This window comes from Aulostomus chinensis, chromosome 6 (assembly GCF_037954235.1).
Source record: "Aulostomus chinensis isolate RoL2024-O1b breed Wild chromosome 6, RoL_Achi_v1.0, whole genome shotgun sequence".
In the NCBI taxonomy this organism is placed as follows: domain Eukaryota; kingdom Metazoa; phylum Chordata; class Actinopteri; order Syngnathiformes; family Aulostomidae; genus Aulostomus; species Aulostomus chinensis.
The window spans coordinates 18,852,501-18,869,004 of record NC_141325.1 but is presented as its reverse complement, the minus strand read 5'-3'; the positions used below and the strand labels follow the sequence as shown (position 1 = coordinate 18,869,004).

Genomic DNA, 16,504 nt, shown 5'->3' with positions numbered 1-16,504 from the left:
ACAGTCAGGCCACTGCAGTACAGGGTTTACTAGAAGAAATGTACAGACAACTGTCATCACATGGCTCTTTCTGATGTCTTTCAAGTTGCGCACTTGAGTGGAGGTCAGCCTGTGACTGTGTTTGCGGTCTACACTACAATCATAAGGGAAGATTGCAACTCACCACAAAGTGAAGGAAACTACCACAAAGAGGAGAAGATGTTGCTACAATACAAACTCAGAAATACTTCGGAGGAAGCAATTCTCAGATTTCTTTTCAAATTTTGCGCAGTGAGAAAATGTGAAGCATATTACTTAACAAATCTCTATTTTTGACGCGGGATGAAGATGACAATTTGAGAGCAAAGGTTACCTGTCCCACACTGTCCCACATAAATATAGTGTCAATGGTTTGGTGGTCATTTCCAGTAAAAACATTTTGGCGTGAAATATCCTCATTAACAATTTTGAAGGGGTTTGCGGTAAGATATAAGCTAACTTAACTAAGAAACAGACATGTTTTGAATAAAAAGAACAGCTAATGTCCCAAATGTAAAACTAGGCTAGGCTGGTAGAAGAATTCATTATGCCAGATACATTTAATCAGTAGAGGAACAGAGTGACAGGTGTCAGAAAAAATGTCTTTTATATTAATTATGAAAAGTATCATCCAAATTGTTACATCACCATCTCAACCCAGAAGTGCATGCCTTTCTTCACAAATGGAACAAACATTGAAGAACTCTGGAAATCAAACACTCATCCAGACCTCCATGGACAACAACTATAGACAGATGACTGACCAGGGGGCAGCCTGGAAAAAATCGAATTAATGAAGGAAATATGGTTTTATTGTCCTTTTTATGGCATGGTCGCTTTTACGGGACAATCTGGAACATTCATGATTTGTGGAAGAAAATGAAAAATATCCTTTTAGTCATACATCTACGTACATGTATGAATGACAATATATATTCATCACAAATGCATATATACAAGAGGTCAAATGGTTAGATAGGGGTTTTTCCTCACTGTTACCTTCATCTTTTGAAAACTGAATTTACACAGGAATGTTTTTTCCTGATAGTTGATATTTACTGATGATGATATTTGGATTAAAACAAGTTTTATGATCTGATCTTCACATTTAGTACATACTGAAAAACACATGCAAAAGACTGTGAATTTGAAAAAAGTCATTGGATTATTTATGACTGTTTTTTTTCCTCAATGGACTGATGCATTAAAAATGATCTATTATTACAATTCTACAATTCTACAATTCTACAATTTCATTTAGCAGACGCTTTTGTCCAAAGCGACGTACAACACAAGCAAGAATTTAGACTTAATTAAGGAAAAGTCCATAGGAAGCGCAAAGTGCTTCAGTTGTGATTTGGTCACAGGTACTGCCATCTAGTGGCAGAAGAAGTGTCGCCCTCCCCTCCCTTTTTTTTGACAGACATACAACATCACACAACACAGTTAGTGCTACATAATCACTAAGTGCTGGGTCTTGGACCCTCTGACTTATTCTACCCCACAGGACAAAGAGGAGAAGAGTCAGGTTAAGTGCCTAGGTGCTCTCTGAACAATTGAGTCTTCAATTGTCTCTTAAAAGTAGAAAGGGACTCAGCAGAACGCACAGAGTTCGGTATTACCGATGATATGCTGATATCATCCATCTCAAGTAATAACTAACATTTGAGATCACATCAAATCATATTAGTCTAAGTCAATACTAACTGCCCCCCAAAAACTGAAGTCACATTTATGCTTACCATCAAGGAGTCAAGTCCACCAGTTATTGGTCTGGCCAATTACAAGTTTTGATTTTTCCCTTAAACTTTATTCTGGGTAAAGTCTGTAAAATTTGATTTAGCAGTCCTATTCATATTTATTTATATACTCATATTCTAAGAGTTTTATTTAATGTGTTTTTTTTATTTTATTTTTCAGTGAGTTCAAAGTTTACACTTGACACGTTTTAAATATCCATCCATCCTCTTCCACTTATTCCTATTAAGGGTCACGGGGGGGCTGGAGCCTATCCCAGCGGCTACGGAAGTGAGGTGGGGTTCACCCTGGACAGTTCGCCAGTCCATCGCAGGGCCAACACATAGAGACAGACAACCATTCACCTACTATCAATTTAGAGTATCAATCAGCCTCGTCCCCTCTTGATGTCTTTGGACTGTGGGAGGAAGCTGGAGTACCAGAGAGAACCCACACAGGAACAGGGAGAACATGCAGACTCACACAGAAAGATCCCGTGCCCGAGCCGGGACTCGAACCCAGAACCTTCTTTCTGTGAGGCCACAGTGCCAACCACTTCACCACCATGCCGTGTTTTAAATATATATCCATATAAATTTCATAAAAAGAACTTCCCTTTAAAATTTAATTCAAAGAGAGCCTTTTGTTGCAGATTACAATGCTGTAAAATTTGGTGTGGACATTTGAACATTATAGCAAGTTCATGTCATTTGCAAGTTTTCCTTGACTCCCTGACAATCTGTATCGGCCCAGAAAGCAACAACAACAACAAAAACAAATAAAAATCAAGGGGATTTTTGATACAACAAAGTCGAAGTAAAATAAATAAATATGATTAAAACTAACAATTAGTTATTTGACACAGAATGAACACCATACTCCACTCTGTCTCTGCAAGTGTTCTGACATTCAAAACTCCTACCTCAGGTCTGTCCTTAAATGCAGCATAAGAGCCGCCCAGCTTCACCGGATTTCAGTCGGTTATTAATCGCTCCCTACCAGCGGTGACAGTACACCTCAACATCTCGGGACACCCTGGATTTCCCACCTAGCTCATTTCAGCAGATACTATTTTATATTCGTGATGGTTATGAAGTGGAAGGGGCTTTAAGAGCTGCCTGCAGGACTGTCGATCAACAGGCGACAAACTCACCGACGGTTCAGCGGCTTCGGCAGAACTGTTGCACGAAAGCCCGCTGCGATGTCACTCCTGTGTGTCAGAGGTAAGATGTCATTACGCTTCATTTAAACAGAGAAAATTATGACAACATTAAATAAATTAAAGGACATGTTTTTGTCCCCTTACTGCTCTCACACCATTGTACAAATAGTATATCGAAGGACATGTTTTAGTTCCCTGCAAAAATGTATATTGTGGAAACAAGAAAAGTTAGATTAAAGATTGAATCATAATTGTAACCTTATCGTGTTCTGGGTCTTGTACGCCTTATTCAAAGTGTGATGGAAATCTGAAAAATCCTGCATTGCATACTGTGTAATTTAGTCATGTACACTATGATGAATTTACTTACTTTATCATATGACAAGTGGTTGATGGATCTCGGCAAAGACAGCCACGTGACAGGCCTACAGTCGGAACAACACCAGCGGTAAATCTGAGGAAATGTTTTCTTTTTCTTCATGCTCACTTCAAAATATACAGACAGAAAGAAGCCAAAGTGCCATGCCATGACAAAGGCATGATTCAAAAATGCTCCACTCGATAGGTTTTCATGCAGAGTGGAGTGGAAATGAGTTCTTTAACCCACAAGTAAGTGAGCATTGTTGAACATCTGATTCCCTAGACTCGATTTGGGAAGTTAAATGCCTGAAATAAGATGCTGTTCACACTCGCTTCATTTCTTTAATTCTTAGCTCTATGGAATAAACATGGCAGTGAGTACTGCAGTTGTGAATTTCAAAAGTGATCTTGTCTTAAAAATGGAGATTGCTAAAACGACACATCTTCACACTATGACTGCATTTATGTTTCAACAATCGTAAAAGTGATGTCCACTGAGTATTGTCTTGTTGGGGAAAAAAAACCCATTAAAGTCTCCTAGAATTCAGTTTGCCACAGTGTTTATGTTCAGCAATGGCTGTAATTCCAGAATAAAATTCTTATTGTCATTTGAGTAAAGAAATCCGTTGTGATGCTAACTTGAGGGGTTGTCATTCCTGTGGTACCCTATTTAAAAAAAAACCCAATTTTTTGTGGAATTCCACTTAGCTGATGAAATCTGCTGAATGGATTTGGACTTCTGATATCTGTTATTTTCTAGACATCAAGGCTCAGTAGTTTACATTTTACAATTTACATTTTAGAGCAAGCAGTATGGAAAAATGACAGTTAAGCGATGCCTATTATCACAGCCAGCTCTCAGTTGATGTAATTTATTTCTCACTTTAGTTCTTTTCTCTGCTCATTTTCACTGAAGCTATAGTTTTATGACACAATTCTTTCTTGTAAACAGAGACCGTCAAAAAGTAGGAGTACCCTCAGTACTCCCACTTTACCTAAAAGTCTTTTAGCTTTGCATTGTAACGTAGAGGCTGACCACAGATCATGTATGTGTCTCTGTGTGGGCAAATGTTGTGGGCTATAAGCATTATGATTTTGGTTTTTCCGTCCCTTCATCTGTCTGATTGCATGCCTCATTCCTATCAGCACAATATCTCTGGAACACCTTTTAGGAATGACTTCATATTTCTCTCAAATATCCAGGCTAGGCGAGGGCTCCAGGATGGCATTAAAAAAAATTGGGCATACAATGGGAAGGCATACAAACACAATGTTGTGTTTCTAGTTGTTCCTATCATCTAGCAATCGAAACAGTGATTTCATGCAAGGGGGAAGCACCCACTCCCCACTCAGAATCGCCCCAACAAAGACTGAAAGACAGGCAGGGGGGCAGACACCATCATCACCACCACACATTTCTTAAGGCCCTTAAATAATGCTTGAGCCAAATTAATTTTGTATTAGTGTATATTTTGTTTTTTGCCTTTAAGGAAAATGCTGCAGACGCTACCTCTCAATGTAACACAAATACAAGTGACCAAAAGGAAACCAGTATTTTCCAGACAGAACATTCACATTAGCCATTGATGTGAGTCGGCTCAAACAGAAACACTGTTGAGAGTTGGTGAGCTTGACCTCAGGGACAAGTGTCTGTCTTATTGACAAAATTAGTTTTGTCTTGCAAAATATATGATCAGCGCAGCTCATGAAAGTGTAGGAATTTTAGTGTACTGTGCAGGCATCAAACAAAGAATAAGAGAGTTGTGTAGAAAAAGCATGTATGTTCAGACTGATGAAATTCAGTTAGGTTTTAAAAAAAGGTTGAATTCAGGGTTTTGTTTTGTTTTTTAAAAGCATCCTTCAGCACTACCAGTTAATTTACTGTTTGGGCTCCTTTCCAAACTACAGATTACTCCTCTTTCACAGATGCACTTATTGATTTTTCACACCATCAAACTATTGTGCCCCTATCGACAGTTTTCATCCTTTGGTGTATTTTTGTCACATTGATCATTTTTTTGGCCATTTTCATCTCGGGTATGAGAGCAGCCTGAGGCCTGAGTACTTCAGCACAAAACTCCTCTGCTCTGTTATAGCGTGATGAGACACCCATGAGGTTTGGGGGTCAGAGGGAGGGGAAGAACAGGGTGAACCCCAAGCAGGCTCCAGTAGGCTCAGCCAAATGGAATTTTAACTAGTAGCATTATATGTTTCATAGGCTGCACAGAGATTTAGAGGTAGTGTTGTACCTGCAAATGATGTTTCTTAGTTTTTCTTTACTCCACGTCTCCATTCATCTGGTTGAGGGGGATGATGTGGTCTAAAATCACTGACAGTGTGTCTGTCGTATTTTGCCCCTCTTGGTTGCTCCATTCTTTTTAACTGGAGGATGTTCAGAACCACCCAGATAACATTTTCCCACTAAAGTGGTGCAGAATATTGAGCCAGTACAAATCAATATGAACTTTGGTACTTTTTTGGAAATAGTTTTGAGCCTAACAATTTTTTTCTATTAACATTGGGTGATGCACAATGGATGTCATATGTATTTTTCGGGTTGTCTCTACACCTGTGTCACAACCAAGGCCTTAAGTGGTTAAAGAAAGGATGGGTAGCGAATAAAATTCTTCAATGAATGTATAAACCAGATATGTGAGACTAGAACAACTGAAATCCAGTCCAAAATAGGATCAAGTTCACTGGCTACATGCAGGTGAAGTGGTGATACCGAGTGCGCCCACTCGTTTATCTGTCACGTTTCACCACACTGTAAGATGAGGAGAGGGGGCAGGTGAGATGATGGGGTTTATGTTTTGTATAAAAGAGCAGCTCGCTATTGTAGTTTGCTATTGATTCCTACTCGCCTTGAAAAGATCAGCTCGCATTTGTGATGCTATGGATTCCTACTCGCCTTGACCTCCAACTGTTTAACTCTCCAGTAAAGGCACTTATATCTCTGCCTAGTCAGTGTCCAGCATATAACCCATTCTGGGTTTAAATTGGTCTTAGTCCCTGTACCGCATGTCCTGAATTAATTGTGTTGAACTCTAAACAAACCCTCTAACGATACTGTGGACGCTTAGCTAAAAACAATGACAGCTTGATTGAAAGATGCACACAAATGGTGACTGCAGAGAGGAAGTACAGCTGCCACTGATGTAACTGATAGTCTTGATTGGATTACTGATTTTTTTTTTTAAAGAGAACATTAAGAACAGGACATGGAGATGTCACATTTAAAGCATAGCGTGACAAAATATCTCAAATTGTAACCACAGAAATATTGTCATTGCCCTCTATGCTGTGTTCTACCATACCAAAGAGTATAGAAGCTCAAGAAATTAAACAGCTTATGTTTTTTGACCCATCTCTGGTGTGTGATCGAGACAAAGAAAGGCAACCCTTTGTCTACTGCATCGGAATGGAGTCAGTCTACCTGCATGCATGCAAATATAGGCATTGGGAAGGCGGTATCAATGGCTTGAATAGCTTTGGGAGTTAGAGGAGGAGAATTTCTATTTTCATTGTTCACACAGTTTAAAACAATGATGTCCTTAATAGCAAAGTAGGATGTAGGGAGATGCAATTACCAATCCATGAGCTGAATACTCCCTTGAATTCAAATGTCTGAGTTGGTACCCAAGTAATTTTCTTGTGTCATTGATGGTCCTCAGAGGCTATTCATCATGTGAGACTGATCTTTCCCAGAGTGTGTATCTGACCTGAACTCATTTTATTTGCCTTAAAAGTGTCACAGTTTTCAACTCAGCAGGGGACACATATTTTCTTCAGTTTTGATTGGTATTGTCAAACTACTTGATAGAAATTTAACAGAAAAATTTCAGAGATATTCATATTCCCTTAATTTTTCTGACCATTAACAGTCTTGTCATACTGTGCTTGTGCTCTGCCTTTCTACTTGGGATGAATGATATGCTGCATTGTTATGAGAACCCAGGAACTGTTTCTCGCTGGAAAATCCAGACAAACCAGAAGAGTCGCATCTTTGTTTTTTGAGAGTTGTAATATTTTTCAGAGGTCATTTTCCTTGTTCCTTGTTGTGTTAAGGTTCCTCATGCCTGCATGGTGGCTGACTGTCCTCAGGTGAAGAATGATAAACCCTAGGATGGGAGGCCACTGTCAGCTCAGTCAGTTCCCACACTCAGCTGTTTGTGGATGGTAATAAGCAGTGGAATAAATGCATACTGTGATGGTATTGCATCATTTTTCATGTGTGTTGTGAAGAAATTGCAGTAGATAAACATAAAGGTAGATTATAGTCCCTTTTGTTAAGACAGAAGCAAGGGACTCCACTTTTCATTACTTGTACAATTCAGCAAGAAAACAGTGTACTTTTTATTCTGTAATACCATATAATGACCCAATCTGGGCTCATGGAGGCGATGGTTGAAATAATTTAGTCGGCCAGATGCCACAGGTGAGGACTGCAGGAGAGCGAAAGCACCGGCACAATGTGCTGGAATGACAGGGACGCTAGTAAAGCTTCTGTGGTTGTCTGTCTGGATTTAGGGGGTTGGGGATGGAGGGGGTGTAATCCCCTGGCCATCTGTTACTGTTGCTGTCCTGTATGGTTATATATGCGGGCATGTTAGGTTGTTGCTCACATGGGACAGGCACTTCTTCTCATTCCCTGCCTGTCAATTTAACTTCTAGGTAACAAACTTCCCTCCTTGACAGTTTTGCTTACACTTATTCTTTGCAGTTGGCCACTTATCTTTCCAGAAGTAATCTCAGACCTCAGTTCTCTAAATATAATGATGATACAACCATTGTTCCTATTATCTGGTAATATGCCACAGTTTGCAGGAAACATCTGTTGAAATCCAATACATTTTTTTTTCTCTCCAGTCATAAAGTGTAGGTGATTCATTTCAGGGTTTGACTTCAAACAGTTTGTTTGTGTTGTCATGTTGTTACCTGTGAACCTGTGTCCCTGGACCCCCTCCCAGTAGAATCCTCCTGGATTTATTAAGGTATCTCTAATTGGCTCATAATCCTAGTTCAGAAGACACTCGGCAGGTAGAGAAATCTCTATTGATTTATGATGATGATGTGATTTTCCTGCTCCTTGTATATCTTCCTCTTAATCGTACCGGTGTATCCAGTGGGAAAAAGATGAACAAGGGGTCTTGTTTTGTGCATTTTTATCATTTTAAAGTTGTAATCTTTAACATTTTTGAGAGACCTTTCCAGAACTGGGTATCGGTGAAAAAATTAGAAAAATGCCTCAGTAAGTTACTGGTAATGCAAACAGAAAATTTGGTGACACACCTTTTTATATTAAAAGTGTTTAACAGGTGAGATTAGAGTTGGACTGATAGGAATTTGGTTTTTAAAGGTTGAAATCATTTGGAAAAAATGCATAGATGTCTAATAGGGTCGAATAATGAATCGATGACTTAATTTATATATAATAGGGTAGCCGATCTGTGGACGATACCCATCTTTTTTTGTGTTTTGTCATAGAAAGTGTTCAGCGGTTGTCAGTTTGCTCAACAGTGCAATACAAAAACCTCCCAAGGAGCAATGCAACAATTATTCCACAGTGAGAACATCTGAAGCAGTGGGGCTGTGAATAAAGTGGGAGGCGGGACAACACTACACAACGCTTCTCTCAACCATAGACACCAGAGTAGTCACCGCAAATGATTGTTTTTGGCTATGAATGACTACAGGCATGAATTCCAATCTAACGATAATGTTTTTTCATGGAAATTGGCCATACATGATTGTCCTCTGATTGATCACGGCCTTACTAATATAGCATTAGCTTTACTGTAACATGATCATGCTGTGCAGGTTGTGCTCGAATGGATTTGGAAAATATTTAGAATACTGTATTATAGAAATATAATTTGCAGGTGTTTAGATGATGACAGTTATGATCTTTTGCAAACTTTGTCAGGCATTCTAATATTGCTTAAGCCTGCTGCTTGTTCATGCGTTAGAGGCAGAATGGGTAAACTTGAAAGGCATGTGCAAAAAAGTCCCTGGCCAAGCCACTTTTATCAGCTTAAAAACAATTTTAACGAATATTTTGTTGTGTCGTTGATTGACCGATAAATCTTGACATTTTAGGACAAAGTATATGAATTTTGAGATGATGTTATTAATATGCATAGATACTGTCCTGGTTCTCAAATCGGGGTATGTGGAGGTACTCCAGGGGGTACCTGAAGCTTTCCAAAAATTATATATATTTAAAAAAAAGTCAAGTTAAGTCTGGAGAAATAATTATATAATATTATATAAAAAATTATATTATAAAAAGTCAATAAAATACAAATGTATGTTCATACAGTGAATTTTATATTGAGTATTCAATTTTAATATACTTAATTAAACAGACTCTCCCCAAACCAAGTTAGTTTGACCCATTGATCAATCATCACTATCAATAACCTGCCGTTGCCATGACAACGCGCAGTAATAATGGAGATGTGGCTAAAGGGCAGCAGTGATGCTACTTAAAATACGGAAAAACACGTGAAAAAGAAGGCGAAACCAGAGCCAATGAAGTACCGAAAGTAGGCACCCAAGGCACAGTGGGTTTTTTGCGGGGAGAAATTAGCCAACGCTAGCAAATCATTGATATAAGTTGTTTAACATTAATAAATCAGACATGGATGGCACAGCACTGTACCTCTTTATTTTCTACCAAAAATGTTTTTCGCGTGTCAGGCGGCACTTGACTAAAAAATATTTCAAAGGGGGTACATCTCTGAAAAAAGTCTGAGAACCACTGCTCTACAGCCTGTACTCTATTGCAATTGAAGTTGGCTATTTTCTGATCTGATTTTAGGTGACGAAATACAGCCTGCTTTTGTCTCAAATGGCTCTGCAGCTCCACGCAAGTCAGGGAATAGCTCTCCACACTATGTTCCAAATTATTATGCAAGTTGGATTTAAGTGTCATAAACATTTAATTTTTTATTTTCAATTAAACTCATGGATGGTATTGTGTCTCAGGGCTCTTTGGGTCATTGAAATCAATCTCAGACACCTGTGATAATAACTTTTGCCAGGTGAGACCAATTAAAGTAAAACTACTTAAAAAGGATTTCCTCTGTTTATCCGGTTGGTCCGGGTCACAGGGGCAGCAGCCTCAGCAAGGAAGACCAGACTGTCCTCTCCCCAGCCACTTCCACCAGCTCTTCTGGGGGAATCCTGAGGTGTTCCCAGGCCAGCCGAGAGATATAATCCCTCTAGTGTGTCCTGGGTTGGTCCTGAGGCCTCCTCCCCATCGGATAAGCCTGGGAAACCTCCCGAGGGAGGCGTCCAAGGAGGCATCCTCACCAGATGCCCGAACTACCTCAACTGAATCCTTGCGACATGGAGGAGCAGCGGTTCTTCTCTGAGTTCCTCCCGAATGACTGAGCTTCCCCCATCACTAAGGGAGAGACCAGCCACCCTGCGGAGGAAACTCATTTCAGCTGCTTGTATTTGCGATCTTGTTCTTTCGGTCATTACCCAAAGCTCATCAAGAAGATGGCCTCTCATGACAAGCTCAGTAAATGCCTCAGACAGCTGAAACCCGATGAGAGTGAGGAAGGAGAGGTGCAGACATGGATGGACAAGCTCCTACACGGCATGTACAACCGCCAGGTTGAGGAACTGGCTGATATCAAGAAGACATACCAATGGCTGGAACATGCTGGACTGAAAGACAGCACAGAGGCACTCATCATGGCAGCACAAGAGCAGGCCCCAATCACAAGAGCCTACCAGATCAGACCCAAGGAGCAGGCTGTTTAAGATTGCTTCTGAGACAGTCCAACACATTGTAACGGGTTGTAAGATACTAGCTGCAAAAGCACACATGGAAAGGCACAACCAAGTGGCAGGGATCATGTACAGAAACATTTGTACCAAGTATGGACTAGAAATACCCAAATCCCAATAGGACATACCACCAAAAGTGGTCAAGAACACTAGGGCTAGGGTGCTGTGAGATGCAGCCGGCTGCAGCTTGTAAACAAACAAAACAAAAAAAAAACTGAGAGCAGATGAGCGTTAAGGTAGGACAAACACGGAAAAGAATACGTCGGTTTTAAATGGAAAGTTCAACTTCAAAGCCCTGCCAGATGGCAGTCTTGACAGGAAAAAAGTGACATACATACACTGTAAAGCTGAAGTTCTGTTCTGTATTGCACTGCCTCCTGTTTAATGCGCACTTCACAGTTTGATGCAATTCATAAGGGTCATCCTTTTGTGTTAATGGCTTAATAGTTCAAGTACTTAAGTTAGTACTTGTAATCATTACTATTATATTTGTTGGGCTTGAGTTTATATATATATTTTTTTACCCTGTGCATCTTTTGTTTTGGGGCGGCACGGTGGTGCAGTGGTTAGCACTGTCGCCTCACAGCAAGAAGGTTGTGGGTGGAGCCCCGGCTGGAGCACGGATCTTTCTGTGTGGAGTCTGCATGTTCTCCCTGTTCCTGCTGGGTTCTCTCCAGTACTCCGGCTTCCTCCCACAGTCCAAAGACATCAAGAGGGAACGAGGTTAATCCAGACTGTAAATTGACCGTAGGCGTGGCTGTGAAAGCCAGTGGTTGTCTTTGTTGGCCCTGCCATGGACTGGTGACCCGTCCAGGGTGAAGGCTGCTGGGATAGGCTCCACCCGCCACGACCCTTAACAGGATAAGAGGGAGAAAATGGATGGATGGATCTTTTGTTTTGTTTGTACTTCTGGACAGTACATTGCTCCAACACTAATAAACATGCTGCATTTGCAGAAAGCAACGATTTACCTACTCTCATGTTGATATGGTTAAATGAAAAATATCAGTTTAAGGTAGATTTAGAGCAGATAAAAAATATGTGATTAATCGTGAGTTAACTATGGACAACCATGCAATTAATCTGATTAATTTTTTTAATCAACTGACAGGTCTAATATACTCTGTGTGTGTGTGTGTGTGTGTGTGTGTGTGTATATTTTTTTTCTTTTTTTTCCACATTCATTCTAGCTGTTCTTTTAACCCCTGGTGCTTCTCAACCTTCTTGAGTTCCTTCTTCTAGACATGAAGTTGGTTCCCTGATCAGTTAGAATTTCTTGAGGGAAACTGACCCCGGAGACAAACTGCAGAGGAAGAACTTCTAGATATTTTGTTGCATAATCCATTATGAGTCGCTCAAATGGAGTGGAAATAATGGGAAGGGGTTGAAGTGGAGCTCTGGGGGTGTTTTAGCAGATGTTAATTGGCACTGAGGGCAACTTTTGCAGAGTTAAGCTACATCTTTACGCAGCCCAGGCTAGTGTAAATGGTTTTTAGTGAGAGGTGTGGTTTTATGGTTACCTAGGTGGCCAGCCCTGGGAACAGAGTGAATATGGCATCTCTAGCTTACTCAGGAACAACTAGCTGTAACACTGACCCCTTTTGGTGCTAAAGTATGTCATTTTTCAGGATATACTCATCTTGTTTGAAGTCCAGCTCAGCCCCAGGCTCCTCTTCCTTTGCTTTCTGGAAAAGTGACGCTAAAGGTGGCTCATGTCTTTGCATTTCAACAATGTTTTCTGGCACTACAAACCCCATTGTTACTCAGAGTTGGTGGATGGTATCACCACTATTTCATGGAATTTTTCCTGTTTCCTCTGACTACGAGTTTGACTTCAACAAAACATTAACCATCAACCTTTACATACATGTACGCAACAAATGGGGATGGTGTCACAGGTGTGGATAATGTGAGGCGGAGCAAGCTTCCTGTGAACCAGTGTATGATCATTTCCATTATCAAAAAGTAGTTCCATTAACTTCAATTAATTTGTCATTATAAAGAACTGTTCACTTTTTAAACTCACTTTTGGCATGAGGACACGGTACAAAGCACATTTGTATAATCTAAGTACGTTTTTGGGGCATGCAGGTTTTTATGGCCCTTAAGTTTAAAGGTGACAAACTATTTTCTTACCCAAGTATTTTGCCTGCTAGCTGGCTGGTCCTCCCCTATTGAGGGCTTACCCACACCTGTTGCTGCCTCTGGCTGGAATTGCAGGGCTGGTTTGCGGTTGTCTTGGCTCACCATGCATTAAAGCCTCATGGTTGTCCTTTTTTATTCCAGCAACAAAGACATCAGCCAATTTAGTGGCCTCCATTGCTGATTTGGCATCATGTTCCCTGATTCAGACCTGCTGCTCAGGGGACAACATTCTCAAGTAATAGTATCATTTCACTTATTTCTTGGACTGTTTTACCTTTAGGCTGCATCCAACTCCTTCAGTCTTGCATACAGTTGTTTTTGGTTTTCATAAGGGTCAACATCAAGTGAGTGAAATCTCTGTCTTTAAGTTTCAGGGTTAATTATTATTATTTGGCCAGAATAGCAGCTTTCACTTGATCATAATTAAGAGAGTCATCGGTGTTCATGTGCACATAAGCTCCTCTAGTTTTCCCTGAAATGTGTGGTATGTAGTGGTATTAAATAAATAACCCAATCAGATTTCTGACACCTGAAAGCCACTGCAGTTCGTTCAGATGTGACTAGGAAGTGTTCATTGTCGTCATTATCGGTTAATTTTTCCAGTCTTGGCTCATGGTGTTGGTGAAACCTACCTGCAGAGGCTCCAGCTTGAACTAGAGAATTGTGTGCAGTAGCTTCAGCTTGGACTGGAACATATCTAGATTGTGGTCAGAGTCTAAAAACTGGGGGTCAGGCACTGGAGTTGTTCTGGCTTGGACTTCTAACTGCAAAAGCTGCAATTGATGTTGAAGTGTTTTAAAACATTCTTCTTGTCTTGCAGTTATCACCTTCTGTCTTTCCTCCCAGGTCTCTTGCTGCCCCATGTGGGCCTGTAGTATGGACATCAGGTCTGATAAAGAATGCTCTTTACATTCACCCTCAGTGCTCTCCACAACCCCAGAAGCTCCATTTTCTCCTCTTCACCATGTGACACAATCATTGTATGAGTTAAAATTATTGAACTTTTGGGACAAATCTTTGTGCCTATCAGCATTCAATATTCCCCTAATGTCACTTCATCCTTTTGTTTTGTGTCTCACATTGGATTAAAATTCTCAAATTAAAGAAATGTCCAAACATGGACAAGTTGATCAATCTTGGTCAAATGAATCTTGCCTTAATTAAGTCTAGCACCATCTGAGCTGGTGTCGAACTTTGGGACGATTTGACAACTCAGGGCTGTTGACAGAAGATATTTTGCATACTCATGCTTGTGGGGTGTCTGTGATCAGGTGTTGGCATTGATGGTCCCCGCCAAGAACAGCAAATAATCTCGAGGTTTGCTGCTGGGTTGGACTTATCTTGCTTGGTGAAACCTAAGATGATATGAGAGATGGTAAGTCTTGCTTGCCACAGCAGTGTGTGAAGATGGAGTGGAAGGTATCCAGGAGAAAACGGAACTCAAAGCTAGACATAGTGTTGACATTACTGTCTGTATAGGAAATGCTGTCAGCATCAAAGTCCTCGTGATGATCCACGATGTGCTCAAACACCTCTCGTAGCTCTTCTCTCCTGTCGTGCAGCATGCTGACCAGGCGAGATGAATACATCTACCGTGTTGGGGCAACTCTTGGCAGTCGGCGCTAGCATATGTCATCCAATAAGTTTGTGCATTTCTGTGATCTTGAGAAGAACGCTGCAAGCCTTCTGAGATGGGAAAAGAAGATATAGCATACCCTGTCTTTGCAGCACCTTGAGACATGACCAGATTCAGTGTGTGTGTGCATAGCAATGAACAAACAAGGCCTGTGGGATTGTTTCCTTTACCATGGGCTGAACTCCATGAAGACCAGAGGCCAACACCGCAGCTCTGTTATAACACTGAGTAACAACATTTGAAGTGCATCAACCTCATTTAGAAAGGCAGTAATGCAAGATGCAACAGCTTCCGCCCACTTGTCTGCAGTGAAATGTTCAAATCTGAAAATCTCTCCTTCACGCCACTTACGTCAGTTATGTAACATAATACAAGTGACATCCGTGCTGTGTTACTGACGTTGGTCATCTTATCAACCATGACCACAACAAATGATGTGTTTCTCACCTCTTCTTTCAATGCATCCCTTAACACAGCTGCAGTGGCACTATAAAGTCATTCTGGATTTTGCTTGATGTACCAGTAAACACCTGAGAGGATGCCTGGTGGCATCTCAGCACTCTTGTCATATTCAGCTAAGTAGTCCAACATATCTAGATAATTCTTCTTGTTTGCCCAATCTCTGCTCTCGTCATGTCCTCTAAACGGTAGCTCCTGCTTCCCCAAATACACCACAGTGTGGATGAGCTGTTTCAGAATCTCCTTGTTCTATCCACCTATGAGCAGACATATGTGTAACTAGAAACTGAATTAGAATTAATCAACTTTAATAATTGCATTCAAAGACTGAATTTGAAACACATAGTTAGAATTTGAATTGTTTTAATTTGACTTGAATACTTCAACTGAAAAATGTAAACTGAATAGCATAATTTAAAATTGAAATTATTAGTTTGAGCCTATCCCAGCAGCTTTCAGGCATGAGGCTGCGTACACCTAGGATGGGTCGCCAGTCCATGGCAGGGCCAACACATATAGACAGACAACCGTTCACACTCACAGCCACGCCTACGGTCAATTTAGAGTATCCATTTAGCCTAGTCCCCCTCTTTCAGGTCTTTGGACTGTGGGAGTCAGCCGGAGTACCCGATGAGAACCCACGCAAGCACAAGGAGAACATGCAAACTTCACACATAAAGATCCCTTGCCCAAGCCAGGGCTCAAACCCAGAAACATCTTGCTGAGAGGTGACAGTGCTAACCACTGCACCAATGTGCCACCCTGCATAATTTATTTTCATTGCAAAATGTGGCTCATAACATACATGTAACATTCCAACTACATTGTTCATACTGCTCATCTAGTTCTGTCCGATCATCAGCACACCTCGGCTCGCCCTGACACTGAATACAACACGCTGCTCCCTCACCGGCCCACTCACTCACTCCGCTAGCTTACTGTTAGCTGTTAGCTTGCACACAGCAGCTAAAACACTGCTGGTGCTTTAAATTGTCAAGACTGTTCTTCAACACAAATGCTAAAGCTGTCTAACTATTACATCAATGTTTCCAAGCAGGCCGCCCCACGTTTAAATGTAGTTGAAAAAAACATTAAAAAAAAATTTTAAATCCCCAATTAAACCTAGGGCTTGCATTAAAGTACGCTGGCAGAGACCCTGAGTAGCCTATATAGATTTTAATTTT

General features: G+C 40.7%; 1 protein-coding gene across 2 annotated transcripts in view; it reads left to right on the top strand.

Annotated features, from left to right (window-relative positions):
* The first annotated feature begins 2,737 nt into the window (after positions 1 to 2,737).
* LOC147260366 (uncharacterized) overlaps positions 2,738 to 16,504 on the top strand; it is a 187,672-nt gene continuing 173,905 nt past the window's right edge. For both annotated transcript variants that reach the window (XM_086206927.1, XM_086206926.1), the window contains exon 1: positions 2,738 to 2,978. In XM_086206927.1, coding sequence (XP_086063053.1) covers positions 2,957 to 2,978 — 22 coding nt within the window. In that variant the 5' untranslated portion in view covers positions 2,738 to 2,956. The remainder of the gene's footprint in view (positions 2,979 to 16,504) is intronic.